This window comes from Ascidiella aspersa, chromosome 9, assembly GCF_963924565.1.
Source record: "Ascidiella aspersa chromosome 9, kaAscAspe10.2, whole genome shotgun sequence".
Taxonomy (NCBI): Eukaryota; Metazoa; Chordata; class Ascidiacea; order Phlebobranchia; family Ascidiidae; genus Ascidiella; species Ascidiella aspersa.
The window spans coordinates 12,540,601-12,562,368 of record NC_139455.1 but is presented as its reverse complement, the minus strand read 5'-3'; the positions used below and the strand labels follow the sequence as shown (position 1 = coordinate 12,562,368).

Below are 21,768 nucleotides of genomic sequence, written 5' to 3'. Positions count from 1 at the left end.
ATTATTTTAAAACATTTTATTCATTTGTATCTATATTTAGTAAGCTAGCTTCTGTAAACATTTTGATAATAATTCCCCAGGATGCAACAATTACAGCACTAACACTGGCATTTTAAAACAGTAGTTACAACATGCTGCTGGTGTTACACCCTTCTGACTTTCACCAGTAACTTGTGCATGGAACTGAATTTACAGGCTCTCTATCAAGTTCATATTCACTTCAAAAGAAGAAAGACATTTATATTCACTTAAAAGTGTTGAAAAACCATGTGTTACTAGTTTACCAAAAAAAAAAAAAATAATAAAACTTGGGAGACACTGAAAAAAGCAGTCCAATTTGGACATTCCTGAACCACCGATAAGTTGTAGCAGAAGAGCAGCATGAGAACCACCTACAACTTTGTATAGATCAATACAATTTGGAAAAACACAAATAAGTCTTGAATCATCTTACTTTCAAAGAGCGAGACAATGGAATAGTCGGTTTGCAGTTTGTGCACAAATATTGTTTTCTTCAAGTTCCCAAAAATAGCTATCATACAATGTCAGCTGTGAACTTTGGTAAAAGCAAATTTCGTTGTATAAAAATAAATGAATTGGGCTGCAGTTTAACCATTTATATTTGGTAATATAATTTACAATTGTATTGGCTAAATATTTTGCTGTGTGAAATTTTTGGGCTTGCCAAAATAATGCTTTAGCATAACTTATTTCGTTCAACTAAAAGTATATTATTTTCTCTTTTTATATTCTTTTATATACCATGTTTTTGTGACTCAAAAATACTTTATAAGCTTACATACAACAGCTTATTTTTTAAATAATAGTAAATTGTGTTTATGATTCTAATTGCACTTCTGGCTTAAGGGTTTCTTTGGATTATTTAATACAAAACTATTTTGTTCCTAAAATAACATAAGTTTTATAAAGTTTATCTTCACTTTTGAAGCTCTTGTTTATTGTATAATGAATGAATCATGACAGATGCTGGACCACTGGTACACCATGGTATTATAATACCTCATACAAAAATACTCTTTTGATGCAAAATATACATGTATGAATATCAATTGCTAATAATTACCTATCTGTTATAAAAAAATGTTTATATTTTTGCATTAGTTGATTAGTACTGTGAATATATGTGTTTAATAAACTGACTCAAAAGCACCAATAAAATGAGTCATAGCATAAATATGCTGCTTTTGTAAATTCCTAATTGGTTGAATAAAAAAACGTTTAAAGTGAAGTTGGTTTAAATCAGTGTGTAGCGTAGACGCCGACTTTTTTGACAGGTGTGCGAAAATTTGTGCCAAGTATGACGTCACAAAATGTCCACTAAAAATATAAGTTTACATGCAGAGTGGTAAAAGAGTTAAAATGTATTTTAAGGTCAATAAAATTGACTAACTGCCGGAATATGTGTAAAATAGTAACTCAAGTTGTAGGCATCAACAAAAATATAAAGAAAGAGTTATCATTGATTTTTTTTTTAGGGGGGGGAGGGTGGCGTAGAAGTCTTCACTGGGAATGCTCTTGGCGCCGTAAGCACCCCAAACTTCATATTGTGTAGGTAGGAGATCGTATAAATCCATATTTCACGCCGTTTTGGTGAGAAATTCACAAATTATTTATGAATCCTTATTATGACATCCATTAGTTGTCGGCATTATTATAAACGTTTACTGATAAAAAAAAAATGATTTTTTTAACAGCAGTTAGGTTTTTAGAACACAAATTAGGCGTTACCGAGTGGTCGGAGCCGCTCGTTAGTTAGCGAGGAGTTTAGCGAGATTTTGGTAACGAGAAGTGGGTTCGTAATACCAAAAGTCGACTTAGCGAGCTCGTGCGTCGTTAGCGAGCTCGCTCAACTTAGCGAGGTGTGTTCATAATGCCGCCCCTGGACTTGTATTATACAAATGCTTCAAATGACAGTTATCAACAATGTTAAACATTTGGGAGATTATATTTTTATTAGAAAATACACATGTTAGTTCTAGAATCTCCTGGGATTCTATTTTAAACATCCCTAGTTAAAATACATTTTGAAAATAATTGCAAAAAATTTAAGAACTAGCATATTCATCAAAATAGGTATTAATTGCGAATTACCACCGACAAAAACACAATGAATACTGTTCAAAACATTTGTCAAAATCAGAGATACACAAAGCAGGGGCCGGCAACTTTTCGTTTTCAGTGTGCCAGTTTGTGAAAAATGTCAAAATATCAACAACTCGCGTGCCAAACAATTTTCTATGTTTAGTTTTGCACTGGCAATCAGGGCTGCGGAGTTGGTTAAAAACAACCCGAGGCCGCAGGAAATTTGACGCGAACCGGCTGTTGAGAACCACAGATTAAGAATAGCCTGCTTTAACGCGGTAAACGTCAGCCACTTTTGGGGCATTGTGACGTAATACGAACGGTTAGTCGTAAACAACAAGTTTAACGCTCAGAAAAAAATGTTACATACAACAGTAAAGACACAAATTTGTGACACTAAATGGAAATGTGTGCAACTATTTAGTTAGCGCTAGTGTTAGTGATATAATAATAATGTTAATGTTGTGGTAGTGATGTAATGGTTGCGCTTTCTTAAGGCCCGTTAACACTACAGCTGCACTGGGCGTGGAATTGTTTTCACTACAGCTGCAGTGAGCTGCGCTGGGCGTAAAAATCGCGACAAAACGTAATGTTTTTCTATAGCTGCACTGGGCTTGAGTTTAGCAAAGCGTAACTTTAAGCTCGCTACAGCTGCTGCACGGGGCTTGAGTTTAGCAAAGCGTGAAACGCTCGCCACAATAGAATTTAAATGCAAATTAAGCCCAGCGCAGCTCAGTGCAGCCGTAGTGTAAACGGGCCTTAAAGGTGATATAACGGTCGCGTTAAATTATTTGGCGTGCCCTGAAAAATCATCTAGCGTACCAGGGGTTGCCGACACCTGCAATAAACTTACCCGACTCTGTCCAATTTTGTGAGTTAACTATTCTTTCCGTTTTTAACTACATGACTTTGTTTAACGAAATTCAGCGCAATGAGCATATTAAAAACGAAACATCGTAAATCGCTTGGAAGTACAGCATGGAGGTTATGCTTATGCAAAGTGGAGCTGCGTTTGTAAAACTATAGTGGACACTATGCAGGCGCAACCAAATACAATTTACTGTTGAAACAAATTTAATGTGCTACATTTAAATTCAAAATTTAAATTAACCTTTCTAAAAGAAATATTTTGGTTCACATATGTAGCCACAGTTCGCTGGAAATGTGTATATTTACGCATATTCGCTCGTGTTACTTAGTTGCAGCATAATTAAAAACATGTTTTATTCCTATCTGAAAACAAAATGGTGTCGCAATCTAAATTCTGATTATATTTTATTTAAATTGGGGTCGCCTAATAAAAAGGTTGGAGACCACTGATATAGATGACGCCGTATACCAGGGGTCGGCAACCCCTGGCACGCTTGCCAAAAGTGGCACGCGAGATGATTTTTCAGGGTACGCCAAATGATTTGACGCGCATGTAATATCACCTAAATAACTACCACATCAATAACTCTATTATTACATCAGTTTCGCTCAACAAATGGTTGCACACATTTCTAGTTCAATCTGCAGTGTTGGTGCCACTAATTAGGGTCTTACCTGTTGTATTTACAATTATTTTTCCAACCGTTCTAATTACGTTACAATGCCCTAAAATTGGCGTAATGGTTACTGCGTTAAAGCAGAGCAGTCTACATTAAAAGTAAGTACGTGTGTTTTTGTGCGACTGAGAAACTAAGATAAAAGCGAAACTGATTGTTAACAGTTATATAGGTATCGGTCGAAAAGCTTCGAAATATATGTTCCGAAATAACTGGCAAAGTATTGTGTTCGTGACAGTTCGTTTTTTTTCAGCAGGCTATTTTTTGTATATAGGCTAAAACATAGGCCACTAGAAAACCAAAAGAGCACTATGCGTAAGTATTGCATTGCATCAATATATCAGTTAAAAGTTTTATAGGCCTTACATAAACTGCCTTTTTTATCATACGCTATACTCATTAGTATTAGAACAATTTTATCTTCAGTATCCAACACATATAATTCTACTGTAGGCCTTCTACTGTATCTTTATATCAATATTCCCAAAACAAATTTTCTCCCTCCCTGGTTTGTATAAAACAAAATCTGCCTGATGTCGGCCACAAACATTTGTATGACGATATAGTCAGTGTCAAAGCAAACAAATTTAGCGCCGGCAATTTTCGTTTTTGAGAAAAGTGAGGTGTCCGGTTTGCGCCGCTTTTTCTATGGAAATAAAATGTTTTTTTGTTGTTGAATGTTTCAAAGCAGTAGAACTCAATTTATTGTTTTTCATTTTTTGGTATAGGCACAAAACAGTCGCATTTTATCTATGCATTTTGCGACACTAAATAGAAATATTTCAGTAGTTCGCCGAGTAGGGGCATCAGCTGGGGCGTTTGTACGAAAAAGCAAATAAAGGATGTCCAAGGTTGACAGAGTCGCAGGCCACAATATTTCTTGCATATTCTTTGCGGGCCACGTACAACAGGCTAACATGCGTGCATATCAACGATTTTCGTTTGGTCGGGACATGAAATGCTTGAAGATGACGTCACAAAGCATCATTAAAAAGTAACGTCGAAACACATATAAGCTCCATAAACTTTCTGCTATCGTCGAACTTGTGCGTAAGTTAAATCGAGTTATAATGAGGCTGGGAAAATGGTGCGGTGAAAACCTGTAAAACAATACTTTTCACGAGCGATATTTTATCGTTTTATCGTTTATTTAATTTAAAGTGGCAAAAAAGGTAATTTATATAGGGTCGTATACTTTATACGTTATGTTCATAGAGACGGAAAAAAAAACGCAAACATAACTTATAAGTTCGTAAAACAACCATTTTAGAAAGTTCCATATAGGACATACTGCGACTTTCACACCGGTCTAACATATATCAAAAGTGAGAAAGCATTTAACTCTGTCACGAACACATTAATGTGTCCACTATATTGGAATATAATTCGACACTTTCTCAGTTTATAAGTGTTAATATCAGTTTCCCTTTGCTCGGTTTCTCAGTCGTGGTTGGTATCTCAGTCGCACAAGGAACACATCGTTTACCTCAACAATTTACAGTTATCAGTTTGTAAATTTGGTTCTGCGCATGTGCACACGTCGGACTCGGATAGTTTTACCAATAATCTTAATCGAGTCCCGAGTCCGACTCCACAGCCCTGCTGTGATTTACGAATGATCTGACATCTAAATTACGTAGCTTGCGAGACGCCATTAAACCTAATTTCACGAGTTAATTTCTGTAAAGATCCCCAACCCTGCTGAAAAAAGCGAACTGAACACAATGCTATGCCCGCTTTTTTTAATGTACTTTGACGCTTTTTCAGATGATACCAAGTGTTAACTATCAGTTTCGCTTTTAGCTTGGTTTCTCAGTCGCAAATAAACACACGTGCTTACTTTTAACGTACAATGCCCTTCTTCAAAGCTATAAACATCACGCCAATTTTAGGGCAGTGTGACGTAATACGAACGGTTAGTCGTAAAAAACAAGTTTAACGCCCACAAAAAATAATGCTAAATACAAGAGTTAAGACAGTTATTTGTGACACGAATTGGACATGTATGCAACCACTTAATTAGCGCTAGTGATAGCGATGTAATATTATTGATGTAGTAGTGATGTAATGGTTGCGGTGATATAACGTACGCGTTAAATTATTTGGCGTGCCCTGAAAAATCATCTCGCATGCCACTTTTGGCACGCGTGCCAGGGGTTGCCGACCCCTGGTCTAAAGTAAGAACGAACTTCTCGCGTATATAGCGTACGGCATATTCATCTTACGATAATCCAATACAGATAAAATGTTAGTGAATGTAATTAACCTATAAGCACTAGATTAAAGACCCTAAAAACTAATTGTGCAGCTACTATTAACTACAGCAGGGGTAGGGAACCTTTTTAGTTAAAGGATCTATAAAAGCCAAATGTTCTTAATCGTATTTCCAGGAGAGCCATATAACACTTTTTAACATCTAGTTATAGGTTGAAAAAATAGTAAATTGAGCAGAGTCGTTTATTTTGTTCTCATTTAAAGGACAAAACATACTTAGGATGAATAAATAACTAAGTTTGCACTGAATATGTTATAATTGGAGATCACCTTGACCCTTGCAAGATAAATGTCGACCTTAATTCCTGACAATTCATTCAGTGCCTCTGCTGGCGAAATATATCTTTATTTTTTAATAGTGTCTGACTTGAATTTCTAGGTTTGCTAGAGGATTTTGCTTTTCGCTAAGTTTGCACAACTTTGATAACCGAGTTTCGTTGGAAACAACAGGGCCTTTTAGATATAAAGAGATTCCCTTAAACGGGATAACAGTCGCGAAAAACAAATAAGATTTACGCGAATCGCCGAAAAATTTGCTTCCATGTGTTAACAAAGGAAAAATGGTTAGAAATGCGGCCGTGGCGGCGTGCAGTCTTTTATTCAAATTATGCTTACAAAATATAGCTTATTTATCTACAAGCAAGATCATTTCATCAAAAGAGCCGTATGGCGCCACAAAAAGAGCAATATATGGCTCGCGATCCATAGGTTCCCAATCCCTGACCTATATAAAAAATCTTTTCAATTAGAAGTTATAGGTAAAAACGATAAAACTATAGTTTTATTCGGGTGGCTTTGCCTCCAATATTTCCATGGCGTTTGTTATTCTGAGGCGTCAAAGGCACATTATTGTGCTACAATTTTGCAAAACGAAGGCAAAATTATTTTTAAACGTCTCGGAAAGGTATTTGCGCCTTAGTAATTTAATTGATTTTTTTGGTATTTAGTTTTTTAACAATAAGTGAAACAATCTATAATGGTACTACCTTTCTGTCAAGTTTGTGTCGATCTGATTGTAATCATCTTGGGATGAACGAGGAGATATACTTTGATATCTAAAAGACAAGTCGGTTAAAAATAGTCGGTTAAAAATAACCCGAGTCCAACCCCGAGTCCCACTCCGGCCAATAAACTAACTAAACCCGAGTCCGAGTCCAGCCAAATGTGCGGATTCGCCCAGTTCTGCGACTCTACAGTCTTTATTTTTCTTATTTTAAGTAACTAAATTTACTGGATTTTCAGCAATCCTCTCACAGAGGTGTATATATTTCAACCCCTCACAATACATGATAGGAAAATATCCACTATATGCTATTCCGCCTTGCGCACGTCGGACAGGTATTATTACGAAGTCTTACTCGAGTCCCGAGTCCGACTTTAGCAAAATAAATCTACTCCTTCGAGTCCCGAGTGTGACACCGCAGTCCTGACGACAATACATAAAAGTCCTACGTGCCGAGCAGAATGAGCAGCCTGTATTTGTGTCATTATTAACAGGAAATACCAGTGGCACGGTCCAATTAAAATCAAAGCCTTTAAGCCGAGTTAATATTTATTACATCGTATACCATTTCCATGTAAGTTAACTACAGCCGTGTGTTAGAACCGATAATTTAAAAACATGATTGTGAAAGTTTATTATGTCCTCAAAATGTAATGTTGAGCGTTGTGTCTAAAACGGATCGAGTACGTAATCGGCTATAGCAGGGGCGGGCAACATACGTTCCGCGGGCCGGGTCTGGCCCTCTACGGGATTTTGAGCGGCCCGCAGACAGCTTCCTGTTTTACATAATAATGTGGCCCGCGGCCACGTTCTGCCACAATCCTCCACTAGTTGCTTACTACGTCAATTTATAGTGATTGTTAGTTTTTGTTGTATTTAGAATTTACAATAAATATTTTCCCATGGATTTGCCAAGAAACGTAAGTTTGACAAGGAGTGTCGGGAACTTGAGGATTGGACGCCGAGTACTTTTTCACTTAAGTCGGCAAGAATCAGAATTTTCCTTCGAATTACAATATCAGCCTGAATTTGAATGGTGAAAAACAAAAGATTCTGGCTGCACGTCAATGATACAGAATGTTTGGATGTATAATACTGATGATGCTTCTAGTAGCAAAATATATTTATCCTATAACATCCAAACAAACTGATTTCGGTTTACTAAGTTTTGTACTTAGTTTAATCTTTAAGTCGGGAAGAAAGCAGTATGTTTGACGTGCAATGAAAGTGTTGCCGTGTTTAAAGAGTACAACATTATCCGCCATTATGCGACAAAACATGCAGGCTATGGCAGTTCTTATTCCGGCCTGCCAAGTACTTAATTTTGCCTTATCTGGCCCGCCGACCGGAGTAGTTGCCTGCCACTGGGCTATAGCATGCTAGACTTAGAGATGTACAAACGCTTGTTAGTTATACTTCATTTACGATATGAATTGTATTTTTATTTCAGGCAGTAAGATCAGGGAATCAAACCAAACCCGAACCGGAAATTTATGAACAGGTTTTGGGCCGATTTTTTCCGAACCGTAACCTAACCTGAAAGTTATTTGTAATATTTTAATAAATCTAACCGGAACTGAACTTAATATTTAAAAACTAGCTGAATCTTGGAATCCGACACTGTCAAGGAAGCGGTTCACTCCCGCATGACGTCACAACTTGTATTTTACAGAGTCAAGTTAGACCAATTTCGAAATTTTATAAAAAAAATAATATTTATTAAATAAAACGTTGATTTTTGTATTTTTCGAATATTTAAATAATTAACTGCTTGTTTTTTAAAACGTCACGAAACTTAGATTAAATATGAATTGCTATTCAATAAATTTATATTTACACTTATTAACCCACATGTTTAGGTGTAACGCAACTAATTGCATCCAAGCAGGAAATTTATGAACCAGTTTTGAAAATAAATTTAGTTGAACCGGAACTTTTAAATTGCTCCGAACCGCAACCGGAACTGAACAAAATTACGAAGAAATCCTTGAACAAGAACAGAACCTGAACGGGAAAAGTCAAACGGTTCGACTCCCTGAATAAGATTGCTTGACTTCATTGCATCGCGTGAAGGTCTGACCGCTCATTATTCTACTAAACTCTGTATACCGTTTGTTGTACGCACGCCGGTCTATGCACAGAACGCTAAATGAGGCTAAATACTTTAGTGAAACGCGTCTCCTAATTAGTGAAACGCGTCTTCTAATTCAGCCACAAAATAATCACACACAGTTTAAATTTAAAGCGTGTTGCCGAAATCAAGAAAGGGCAAAGATGTTAGCACTGTGCACGAAGAATAAGAGTTTCTACACAAAAGGCAATGTGTTAAATACAATTATGTCGTCGTACAATTTCAAATATTATGCCCATCAACTATTTGGGAAATCTTGAGCAATTAGCGTCAGTTACATTCCCAACACCTAAATAACACAAGTAATTTGACAAACAATGCGTTATTGTGACGTCACACGCATAAACGTATACGTATACGACGAGTTTAAGCCAGATGTTTCCAACGAGGGCAGCACCGCCTCTTTGCGGGCGTTGGTAAGTTACAAGGGGCGTTTTGGGTATTTTTCTCATTTGGGGGGCGCTGAACGCACATAAGGGGGCGTTACATCAAAGTACTTAACTTCTGGCTTAACAATGGGCTTCGTTATGTAAAGTTGTTGATTGTGGTTGCGTTTTACCGTTTTATACGCGGAAATGTTTGTATATTTAAAGCAGGACTCGCCACGGCCCGTCGCCTCTTTGACAACTAGACACGAGTCCATTTAAAATCATTTTTGACTACACTATTTGAAGTTAAACGTACGTGCGAAAAAATTTTTAGGCACCTACGTCATTAATTCAGTTCAATTTATACATAGGCTCATGTAAATTCCTCTAGTGAATGTATGTTAGACAACTTAAAATATGACTGACGGCTCATCGAAACGAAAGTCCAGACAACATGATGTTAGATAACGATTAATATAATACTTTAGTGTAAAGCAAGATGAGGGGGGCGATACTTATGCGAATATATGAAAACTTCAAGTGCTTCAACGTCGAGCCACATCCACGAATCCCACATTGCGCGCTTTTCAGGGCGGACAATGGTCAAAGATGAGAGGATGTCGGTTCTCAAGTTGAATGTAGAGGGCCTCACCAACGCTAAGCTGGAAGTAATTGCAAGACTGGCCGAAGAACATGATGCAGCCTTGATTCTACTCCAAGAAACCCACTGCGACACAGATGCTAGGCTAAAGATCTAACAATATCGCCTCGTGGCACATTTCACTAGCCGGAAACATGGAATTGCCACATTTGTTAAAAATTGAAACTACACCATCAAAGCAAGATTCCTTAAGGAAAGCGACATTGAATGGCACGCTGTTGAAGTACGAGGAACCACCTACGTTAACGTCTACAAGCCGCCACCTGTAGCACTCGAGATAAATTCGCTGCCCATACTCCCTACCCCTTGCCTGTATGTAGGTGACTTTTGTTGTCACCACACGGACTGGGGGTACCAGACTAGTAATCGCCATGGAGAAACCCTTTCCAACTGGGCGTCAGCTAACAATATGTCGCTCTTGTATGACCCAAAAGACTCCGACAGTTTGACCTCGGGACGCTGGAGCACTGGAAGCAATCCAGGCCTGCTTTTGCTAGAGTGTCATCTGGACAGGCCCATCCTGAACGACACGTCACCAGTCGGTTCCCTCGGTCACAGCACAGAGTTTCAATAACATCAATGGCCGGTCCTTTAAAACCCATCCCAAGCAAACCTGTGAGACGGTGGAATTTCCGAAAGGCACGTTGGTTGCTGTAAACCAAGGCAACACACCACATGGCACAAACTTTGCCAAGCCCAGACTCGCAAGACCAAAATAAGGCCTATCACGCTTTCGCAGGAATGCTGACACGCGCGGCGAAACAGGCAATCCCGCGGGATTTCCGCAATAACTACGTCCCAATCGTCCTATGGTGGGACCAGGACTGCCAGGACCTGTATAGCCAGTTTAAACGCTCCAGCAATATTGAAGAAACCAAATCGGCAGCCGATGAACTGGTAAACCACCTAGACCGAAAGCGCCAAGCTTGTTGGATGGAGACAGTAGAGTCCATTGACTTCACGCACTCTAGACGAAAGGCGTGGCTCACCATCAAATGACTCACGCGATGTGGCAAGGTTGCTCCGGGCAAGTGTCCTGTAACAGCAAACGCTATAGCTTCGCGTCTGGTTAAAAACGGCCGCAATGCCTAAAATCCATCGGTAATCCAAGACAGGTCTGGTAAAGAAATTATCAGAGCTTGGGAAATCTCCGACTGCAGATGCAAACCTCTCTAGCGAGTTTACAAGTCCGCAACGCCCTTCGGAAGCCAAATTCCGATAAAGCACCAGGTCCCGATCGCCTCCATCCAGAATTCCTCATACATATGGGAGACTGTGCAATCCATTGGCTTGCAAAGTTCCTCTTGTGCATGATCCGGCTAAAAATCCCAAGGATATGGAGAAGAACCCTAATGAAAGCCATACCCAAGCCAAACAAGCCACTCGATGATGCGAAGACCTACCGCCCAATATCCCTGCTAAGCACCCCTTTCAAGATCCTTGAGCGAATCATACACTCGATTAGAACTTGTCGTTGATCCCCAATTACCACCAGAGCAAGAAGGCTTCAGGTGTTGTAGGTGCACATCAGACAAAGTCACCCTCCTGACGTAGGATATTGAAGATGGTTACCAAGCCAACACAAAAACAGGCGCTGTATTTTTAGACTTGACAGCTGCCGATGACACCATATGACACCAGGGCCTAACCTACAAGCTCCTGAAAACCGTCCCTGACAAACGCATGGTACACTTTATCATGGACTGATAAACAACAGAAGTTTCAAGTCGATTGAGGCGGCTAAGAAATGGAGTCCCACAGGGTTCTGTGCTTGCACCGATGCTCTTCAACATATACAATACATGTATGACCTTCCCCATACCACTGCCGGCAAACCTCATACGCAGATGACATCGCCCTACTTACGTCATGCCGGAGTTGGGAAACTGTCGAAAGTAATCACAACAAGGATGTCGGTACACTCTCAACATACCTTGAAAATGGAGACTGATGCTGAGCGAAACAAAGTCTGTCGCCTCCGCCTTCCACTTAAACAACAGGGAAGCCTCCAGGGAGCTACGCATCCTTTGTAACGGTTCCAACCTTCCCTTTGACCCGTGCCCCACCTACCTTGGAGTGATACTGGACCGTTCCCTCGGGTTTCGAAAACGCCTAGAGGGTGTTGTGAGAAACAAGGTCTCATCCCGAACTGCTCTAATTAGGAGACTCGCTGGCACAACATTGGGATCCAACACCAAAGTTTTGCGATCTACGGCACTTGCGCTTGTATACGCGCCAGCATAATACTATGCGGCTGCGTGGTCCAGAAGTGAACACACCAAACTACTGGATGTGTCAATAAATAACTGCTTACGAAACATCACTGGCTGTGCCCCCCAGTAAATAACCTCCCAATGCTAGCAGGGATAGAGCCAACTAACATGAGGCGGGAGAGGGCAACCTTTGCTCAATCGCGCAAGGCACTCTTGTGCCCTGACCATCTACTGCACGGCAAAATTCCAGGCTGTGCGCAGACAACACGACTAAAATCACGACACTTCTTTCTAACCGCAGCACAGTCATTAAAGAAAGCAATCCTTTATGGCAAAACTGCCTCAGAATGGAAGGAGGAAACCTGGGAAGAAGAATGGCCAACAAACAAGACAGCTACATGCATCCATCGACTCGCTACCACGCCTCAGAGCTGTCGAGAACAGCGAATGTGAGAAGTAACCGCTTATTAACAGGAGTCGGCCGTTTTGCCTCCTCTATGTTTCAATGGGGCCTTGCCTCTTCCCCACTATGTGAGTGCGGAGCCATACGAACGGCAAACCACATCATCGTGGAAGAATGTTCAAAGTTTTCCTGTCCCGGTGGTTGGGCAGCAATATTGGCCGCGAAATCCTGTACCACGCAGTGGCTCAAAAGCCAGTACCCACATACCTAAGCAACAGGAAAGAAGAAGGGGGCGATATGAAATGTTTTGGAGCCGAAGGAGGCATAAGAATAAAAAGGTTGGGAAACACTGGTTTAAGCAAATGTGGGTAAAATACTGATATTTATCACACTCTAATGGTTTACATGGCAAGGCACTTCAAAACAAGAGCAGTGTAATACTACATAAGAAGACATTATCATATTTACACAAGGCTGTTAATGCTGGACGAGCTGACTGTACTTGTGTCATCGTAGTAAATTTAGCAAAGGTTACAATTTACACATCGATATATACTACCAGGGCTGCAAACCCATATATGATATTATATACAACGCATCTCACCAAGAATAATCTTCCGTGTAACAAATATTTCCTTTTACACAAACTTGCAACACGATAGTCCGGAAAAAAAAAGACCGCATGTTTGAGAAAGTTAGTTCAGGAAGATTGTCTGATAGAAATCGGTTATTACTGACTCAAACGTTGTAACACTCTGTCTATTCAACAAAATATTGCAAAGTGTAATATTTAAATAGTATATTTTTCGACAAGCAACCAAACTAGCTGACACATAAATATACGGACAACATAAGGTTCTATTATAATAAATGGCATTGTTTGTTGTCGCGATATGTTCGCCCGGTCGGTCGCTTGCAGCAAAAGGACCGGTGACTCCCCACCGTGAGATCGCTTCTCCACGGGCCAGCGCGCGACGTATCGTAAAGTTCTTAACATAACCACGCAAAACTGTTTTTCAATCGCAATTACCTGCGTTAACGTATATAAGTATATAACAGAGTGTTGCTCAAGTGCGAGTGTGACGAAATTTACATTGGTGAGACGGGTAGAAGTTTAAATACGCGCCGGAAGGAGCACGAAAGGGATGTGGGCAAGAAGGATGCCAAGAAATCAGCGTTGGCAAGCCATGCAACTACCCACAAGCACAGAATTAACTTTTCTGCTGCTCAGGTGTTGACGAAGGAAACCGATTACCACAAGCGCGGTTTTCGTGAGTCGTGGAACATACATTTATGTGTATGTTCGTGGAACATGGCGCGCCAGCACCATGAACGTAAAAACTGACGTTCTAATGTCGATTAGCTATCGCGCGCTCTTACACCAATGAGCGTTGGTGCGAGTTTTTAATCCCACGAATTGTTACTGTTTGATTTATAAGGAATCTGTTTTACATGTAACGTCAGTATCCTGATGAAGACGTTCTGTATAGCACGTCAAAACGTCGATCTATTATATATTCTGCTGGAAGAGCAACACTCTGTTATATATTATGCCTGGCAACAATAGCTTATTTAATGAATTTAAAGGTCTGTACGGACCCAGCGTCCTTTCGCAGTTGCGGAAATACGTTGATCTAAGACGTACCATTGTGAGACACAAAGTGCATCTTTTTTTCAACCACAGATGGCTTAGTGACAATGTATTGCCTCGATCGCTTCGGTTTAGATCGCCTCATAATTCGGCAGCAGGTAAAAAGATAATGTGGAAATGCGGAATGGCCTTCATTCGACTGCGCATAGGCCTCTCTCACCATTGGATAAAAGAATGCTCTGATCTCTCAGAAGAGCTTTTTCTCAGTTTAACCGCAATTCTTTCACACCAGCACATGTGTCGCTTTGAAATGTATGTTACATCGGGTAATAAAGCCCTTCACCGCCAACTCACGATTAACACGGAACGACATCTCTATTCGATTGCCCCAAAGCGTAAGGAAGTCGTGAATGCAACCGGAACGCTCCAGAAGAAGAATTGGGTCGTTAATCTCTCCAACTACCAGCCGAATGAAGTGGAGCTAAAGGTCATGCAACTGGGAACGAATTTTGCAGTAGCACCAAAAACAGTTCCAAAGGCAAGTATGTTGGTTTGTGTGGAAAAAGGGATATATTCACTACCTTCGCATATCAAAACTTTAATACCAAGCAAGCTAGTTAATTGCATTAAGAGTCACAGGGTCAGCCCTTGCAATCTTTCGGCATCTGAGCGTCGTGCAGTGAAAGATCTCAAAGCCAATGACGATATTACCATTCTACCAGCTGACAAAGGTAATAGTACTGTTATTTTAGACCGCAAGGTTTATGACGACAAAATTTACGAGCTTTTGCGATTCCAGTACTTACAAGAAACTGCCACGTGACCCCACCCGAAAAACGGAACAAGTGCTTAACAAGTTTGTTGGTGTTTTGCACAAGGAAAGAAAATGCATTTCAGATGCGATGTTTCATCACCTGCATAGTACAGATGGTTCTGCCCCTCGTTTATATGGATTGCCGAAAGTCCACAAGAAGAACGTGCCCCTTCGTCCAATCGTGTCGTTTATTGGAAGCCCTACTTACAACCTAGCCAAATATCTGGCTCGACTTTTAGCGCCGTTGGTCGGAAACACAGAATTTACTGTCAGAAATTCTGCAGAGTTTGTAGAAGCTTTAGCAGCGCAACAGTCACTGTGCGAAGATGAAATGATGGTCTCATTCGATGTAACATCCCTGTTTACCAACGTACCAATCGATCTCGCATTGGAAATAACCGAGTCAAGGTTACTGGAGGATTACAGCCTTAAAGACAGGACCACATGGACTCATAATGACAGCCATCTGGGTCTGAAGATTAGCTTGGAACAAACCTACTTTATATTCAGAGGTTCGTTTTACAAACAAATGTATGGCACGGCTATTGGATCTCCTGTGTCAGTGGCAGTTGCCAATTAACATGGTCATGGAGTCTGTGGAGGGACGTGCCTTACGAGCTTTGGCCAGACCACCACGTTTCTGGCGACGTTACGTAGATGATACTTTCTGTATCATCGATAAACGTCAGGTAAAAGAGTTTCTTCATCATTTGAACAACGTGCAACAAGGAATTGCGTTCACTATGGAACTGGAAAGTAAGAATCGACTTTCCTTCCTAGATGTGGAGATTCTTAAAGCGGCGGATGGCAAACTCTCTACGCGTGTGTACCACAAGCCGACCAGTACCATGCGCTATTTGAACTTTACTTCTAGTCATCCTTTGTACCAGAAAAGAGCTGTTGTCAAAGCACTCAAAGATCAGGCCAGACGCTTGACGACGGACCCTGCGATGCTTCAAACCGAATTGCGCAGGGTACATGATGCCCTACGGTTAAATGGCTACCCGGACTGGATTCTTCGTGATCCTAAAAAGGTTTCGCGGAAGCAGATCCAGTGCAAAGAACAAGCCTTTGTCACCTTACCCTACACCGAAGTTAACTGATGTTATGCGTCGTATGCTGACCGATTTCGGTGTATCGGTTGGGATAAAACCAATTAACACCCTACGTCAGATGCTGTCGCACCCAAAAGACCCGGTTGATGCAACTGTGACAAGGGGTGTGGTGTATGCTATACCGTGCGGTGAGTGTGACGAAATTTACATTGGTGAGACGGGTAGAAGTTTAAATACGCGCCGGAAGGAGCACGAAAGGGATGTGGGCAAGAAGGATGCCAAGAAATCAACGTTGGCAAGCCATGCAACTACCCACAAGCACAGAATTACCTTTTCTGCTGCTCAGGTGTTGACGAAGGAAACCGATTACCACAAGCGCGGTTTTCTTGAGTCGTGGAACACACATTTACGCGCCAGCACCATGAACGTAAAAACTGACGTTCTAATGCCGATTAGCTATCGCGCGCTCTTACACCAATGAGCGTTGGTGCGAGTTTTTAATCCCACGAATTGTTACTTTTTGATTTATAAGGAATCTGTTTTACATGTAACGTCAGTATCCTGATGAAGACGTTCTGTATAGCACGTCAAAACGTCGATCTATTATATATTCTGCTGGAAGAGCAACACTCTGTTATATATTATGCCTGGCAACAATAGCTTATTTAATGAATTTAAAGGTCTGTACGGACCCAGCGTCCTTTCGCAGTTGCGGAAATACGTTGATCTAAGACGTACCATTGTGAGACACAAAGTGCATCTTTTTTTCAACCACAGATGGCTTAGTGACAATGTATTGCCTCGATCGCTTCGGTTTAGATCGCCTCATAATTCGGCAGCAGGTAAAAAGATAATGTGGAAATGCGGAATGGCCTTCATTCGACTGCGCATAGGCCTCTCTCACCATTGGATAAAAGAATGCTCTGATCTCTCAGAAGAGCTTTTTCTCAGTTTAACCGCAATTCTTTCACACCAGCACATGTGTCGCTTTGAAATGTATGTTACATCGGGTAATAAAGCCCTTCACCGCCAACTCACGATTAACACGGAACGACATCTCTATTCGATTGCCCCAAAGCGTAAGGAAGTCGTGAATGCAACCGGAACGCTCCAGAAGAAGAATTGGGTCGTTAATCTCTCCAACTACCAGCCGAATGAAGTGGAGCTAAAGGTCATGCAACTGGGAACGAATTTTGCAGTAGCACCAAAAACAGTTCCAAAGGCAAGTATGTTGGTTTGTGTGGAAAAAGGGATATATTCACTACCTTCGCATATCAAAACTTTAATACCAAGCAAGCTAGTTAATTGCATTAAGAGTCACAGGGTCAGCCCTTGCAATCTTTCGGCATCTGAGCGTCGTGCAGTGAAAGATCTCAAAGCCAATGACGATATTACCATTCTACCAGCTGACAAAGGTAATAGTACTGTTATTTTAGACCGCAAGGTTTATGACGACAAAATTTACGAGCTTTTGCGATTCCAGTACTTACAAGAAACTGCCACGTGACCCCACCCGAAAAACGGAACAAGTGCTTAACAAGTTTGTTGGTGTTTTGCACAAGGAAAGAAAATGCATTTCAGATGCGATGTTTCATCACCTGCATAGTACAGATGGTTCTGCCCCTCGTTTATATGGATTGCCGAAAGTCCACAAGAAGAACGTGCCCCTTCGTCCAATCGTGTCGTTTATTGGAAGCCCTACTTACAACCTAGCCAAATATCTGGCTCGACTTTTAGCGCCGTTGGTCGGAAACACAGAATTTACTGTCAGAAATTCTGCAGAGTTTGTAGAAGCTTTAGCAGCGCAACAGTCACTGTGCGAAGATGAAATGATGGTCTCATTCGATGTAACATCCCTGTTTACCAACGTACCAATCGATCTCGCATTGGAAATAACCGAGTCAAGGTTACTGGAGGATTACAGCCTTAAAGACAGGACCACATGGACTCATAATGACAGCCATCTGGGTCTGAAGATTAGCTTGGAACAAACCTACTTTATATTCAGAGGTTCGTTTTACAAACAAATGTATGGCACGGCTATTGGATCTCCTGTGTCAGTGGCAGTTGCCAATTAACATGGTCATGGAGTCTGTGGAGGGACGTGCCTTACGAGCTTTGGCCAGACCACCACGTTTCTGGCGACGTTACGTAGATGATACTTTCTGTATCATCGATAAACGTCAGGTAAAAGAGTTTCTTCATCATTTGAACAACGTGCAACAAGGAATTGCGTTCACTATGGAACTGGAAAGTAAGAATCGACTTTCCTTCCTAGATGTGGAGATTCTTAAAGCGGCGGATGGCAAACTCTCTACGCGTGTGTACCACAAGCCGACCAGTACCATGCGCTATTTGAACTTTACTTCTAGTCATCCTTTGTACCAGAAAAGAGCTGTTGTCAAAGCACTCAAAGATCAGGCCAGACGCTTGACGACGGACCCTGCGATGCTTCAAACCGAATTGCGCAGGGTACATGATGCCCTACGGTTAAATGGCTACCCGGACTGGATTCTTCGTGATCCTAAAAAGGTTTCGCGGAAGCAGATCCAGTGCAAAGAACAAGCCTTTGTCACCTTACCCTACACCGAAGTTAACTGATGTTATGCGTCGTATGCTGACCGATTTCGGTGTATCGGTTGGGATAAAACCAATTAACACCCTACGTCAGATGCTGTCGCACCCAAAAGACCCGGTTGATGCAACTGTGACAAGGGGTGTGGTGTATGCTATACCGTGCGGTGAGTGTGACGAAATTTACATTGGTGAGACGGGTAGAAGTTTAAATACGCGCCGGAAGGAGCACGAAAGGGATGTGGGCAAGAAGGATGCCAAGAAATCAACGTTGGCAAGCCATGCAACTACCCACAAGCACAGAATTACCTTTTCTGCTGCTCAGGTGTTGACGAAGGAAACCGATTACCACAAGCGCGGTTTTCTTGAGTCGTGGAACACACATTTACGCGCCAGCACCATGAACGTAAAAACTGACGTTCTAATGCCGATTAGCTATCGCGCGCTCTTACACCAATGAGCGTTGGTGCGAGTTTTTAATCCCACGAATTGTTACTTTTTGATTTATAAGGAATCTGTTTTACATGTAACGTCAGTATCCTGATGAAGACGTTCTGTATAGCACGTCGAAACGTCGTTCTATTATATATTCTGCTGGAAGAGCAACACTCTGTTATATATTATGCCTGCCAACAATAGCTTATTTCATGTATATAAGTATAGTTCATTGGTATTATTAAATTTTAATATTTTCAACTTAAAATGTTTGACGTGTTTAGCCGATCGGTATTTAGTCCTTCCAGCGGTTTTAATTGTAACCGATTTTCAGTTTCTAGCGAGATTTTACTTACGTTGGAAGCAGTATGGTACCGGTATTACATAAAAAGCACATCACATGTTATAAAATGTATTGTTACTGAACGTGTGCAACGTTCCAAGAAAAGACTTAATTTATTGCACTATGTTTAACCACGCAAAATTTCGGCAGAGTTATATTTCAAAAAGGTTACGGGTTTGTCTGACGTTGGACGCAGCTTAATTTGGCGTTTAGTCAAGAGTTTTAGCAATTTTCACTTTTCAACACGATGCGAATTTTTCTTACGTTGTACGCCATTTGATACCGCGTTTACGTGTTCTTTGAATATTATACAAGTCGAACAAATACTGCTACCACACGCGTCGTATACTAAACATACTTTGTGTAAACATCAGGACACCTACGTCCTACACGGATATCGTACAACAAACATTCCTAACAATATTGTAATGGAGGCCAAAGCCTCATGGCTTGTTATAATGTGTTAACCATGCATTGCAAAATATTGCGTTTATTTCAGCAGTTTAACAGTAAGAATTTTTTTATTTTCAATGTTTTTTTTTCTCACGTTTGATGCAGTTTAGCACCGGGATTACGTATTTGCTTAAATATCACGCTATCAAGCAAGTCTAAATAATTGCTGAACCTAAAATGTTTAGTCGGAGGGTTAATTGACAACTGTCACGGCTTTTAGTTGCTTAAAGATGTATGACATGCTTAGCCAAGTGTTGTGTTCTGTAGTCGATTATTTAGACGTTTCATTTTAAAACATCACACAGCATTGTACTTTCGTTGCATGTTGAATTCAAAGGGCGTGCCATATGGGTAAAACGTTTCCAAACATTTATAGGGCAATAACCTGCGTGACCGTAAAAATCAAGTCAATTACATTGCCCTGGTAAAAATAAAATTTCATGTGGCAAACTTTATACTTTTATGTTTAATAGCTTTTTGCAGTTTGTTCAACCTCGTAAATGAAGCCCAAGTTCGCAATATATTGCGTTTTTGCAGCCTTTTTTTAACATTCTTTTATGAGGCATTAAGACACACAGACGACGGACAGCAACCCTAACCGAGTATAAACTACGCAACATTTGGACTGAGTATGCAAAATATCGCGTTTATTGCAACGGTTTAAACACTAGGCAAATTTAGTTTCGAAACGGGATTTCAATTGTTGGATGCTGTAAGGTATACCTACCGGGATTACGTATTTGCTTGAATTTCGCGTAATTTGAACAATTGCTGCTACGACTTACGTTTGTTAGTTATTTTTGATTGATATATGTCACGGGTTTTGGTTGCGTAAACTATGCGAGACGTGTTTAGCCAAGGTTGTGTGTTTAGTAGCTCCATTTAAAAACACACACAACGTTTAAATTTGGTTTGATGTTAAATACCCCAATATTTTTTTAGATCATCGGCTAAAACAGGGTCCAAACCTAGGCCCCACATGTGGCCCGCGATATCATTTTTTCGTGGCCCGCGAAACACTGTTGAATTATTACAATGCGTACCTTTAAGGCAGGGGCGGGCAACGTGCGGCCCGCGGGCCGCATGCGGCCCTTTGCCATTTTTTGTGCGGCCCTTCGCCTTCTTCCAGATATTTTTCGCACATATTGACTGAGATGTTATGTTTAACAGCTGGTTTTGAAGTATTGCTGTTAAATAGTTTGCGTCTATGCACATCTGGCCTGGAACCAAACATTGACAAGTTGGTTCAAAATATCCAACATCAGCCTTCTCACTAACTTCTATTTGAACATCCATGTGTGTCTGCTATGATATTTCATATTCGCTTGTACTTGTGTTTTTCTAGTAAAAGCTGAAAATATAAATTAGTGTTTATTTGATGTGCGGCCCTCCTGTAAGCAATAAATTTCCTAACTGGCCCTTGTGTTAAAAAGGTTGCCCGCACCTGCTTTAAGGGTTTATTCAAAGGCCTTTAAGGGACCGACGAACAGCAAGCATGTTCTAATTGTTTGGTTATGATTACCTTTTCCGGTTACACCATTAAAAATACCAGTTTACTATCGCTCATTAAGTTCGTATCCAGGTGGTGCCAAGAACGCTAATTTTCATATGTGTTAGACCGGTTTAAAAGTCGCAGTACGTCCTATATGGAACTGTTTTAAATGGTCGTTTTGCGAACTTATAAGTTATATATATATTTCTTTTTCGTCTTTTTGATATGAACATAACATAAAAAGTACGACCCTATATAAATTACGATTTTTGCTACTTTAAAGTAAATAAACGATAAAATATATCGCG

The 21,768-nt window shown here is 40.6% G+C and overlaps 1 protein-coding gene and 4 pseudogenes across 3 annotated transcripts in view; 4 read left to right on the top strand and 1 right to left on the bottom strand.

Moving 5' to 3' along the window:
* The window catches only part of LOC146133036 (uncharacterized), a 104,025-nt gene that overhangs the window by 53,440 nt on the left and 28,817 nt on the right, over window positions 1-21,768 (bottom strand). For all 3 annotated transcript variants that reach the window (XM_083397309.1, XM_083397311.1, XM_083397310.1), the window contains exon 4: window positions 6,911-6,979. In XM_083397309.1, coding sequence (XP_083253435.1) covers window positions 6,911-6,979 — 69 coding nt within the window. The remainder of the gene's footprint in view (window positions 1-6,910; window positions 6,980-21,768) is intronic.
* On the top strand, window positions 14,464-15,586 carry LOC146133040 (uncharacterized; annotated as a pseudogene).
* LOC146133039 (uncharacterized) lies at window positions 15,599-16,796 on the top strand (annotated as a pseudogene).
* Window positions 17,017-18,139, top strand: LOC146133038 (uncharacterized; annotated as a pseudogene).
* Window positions 18,152-19,349, top strand: LOC146133037 (uncharacterized; annotated as a pseudogene).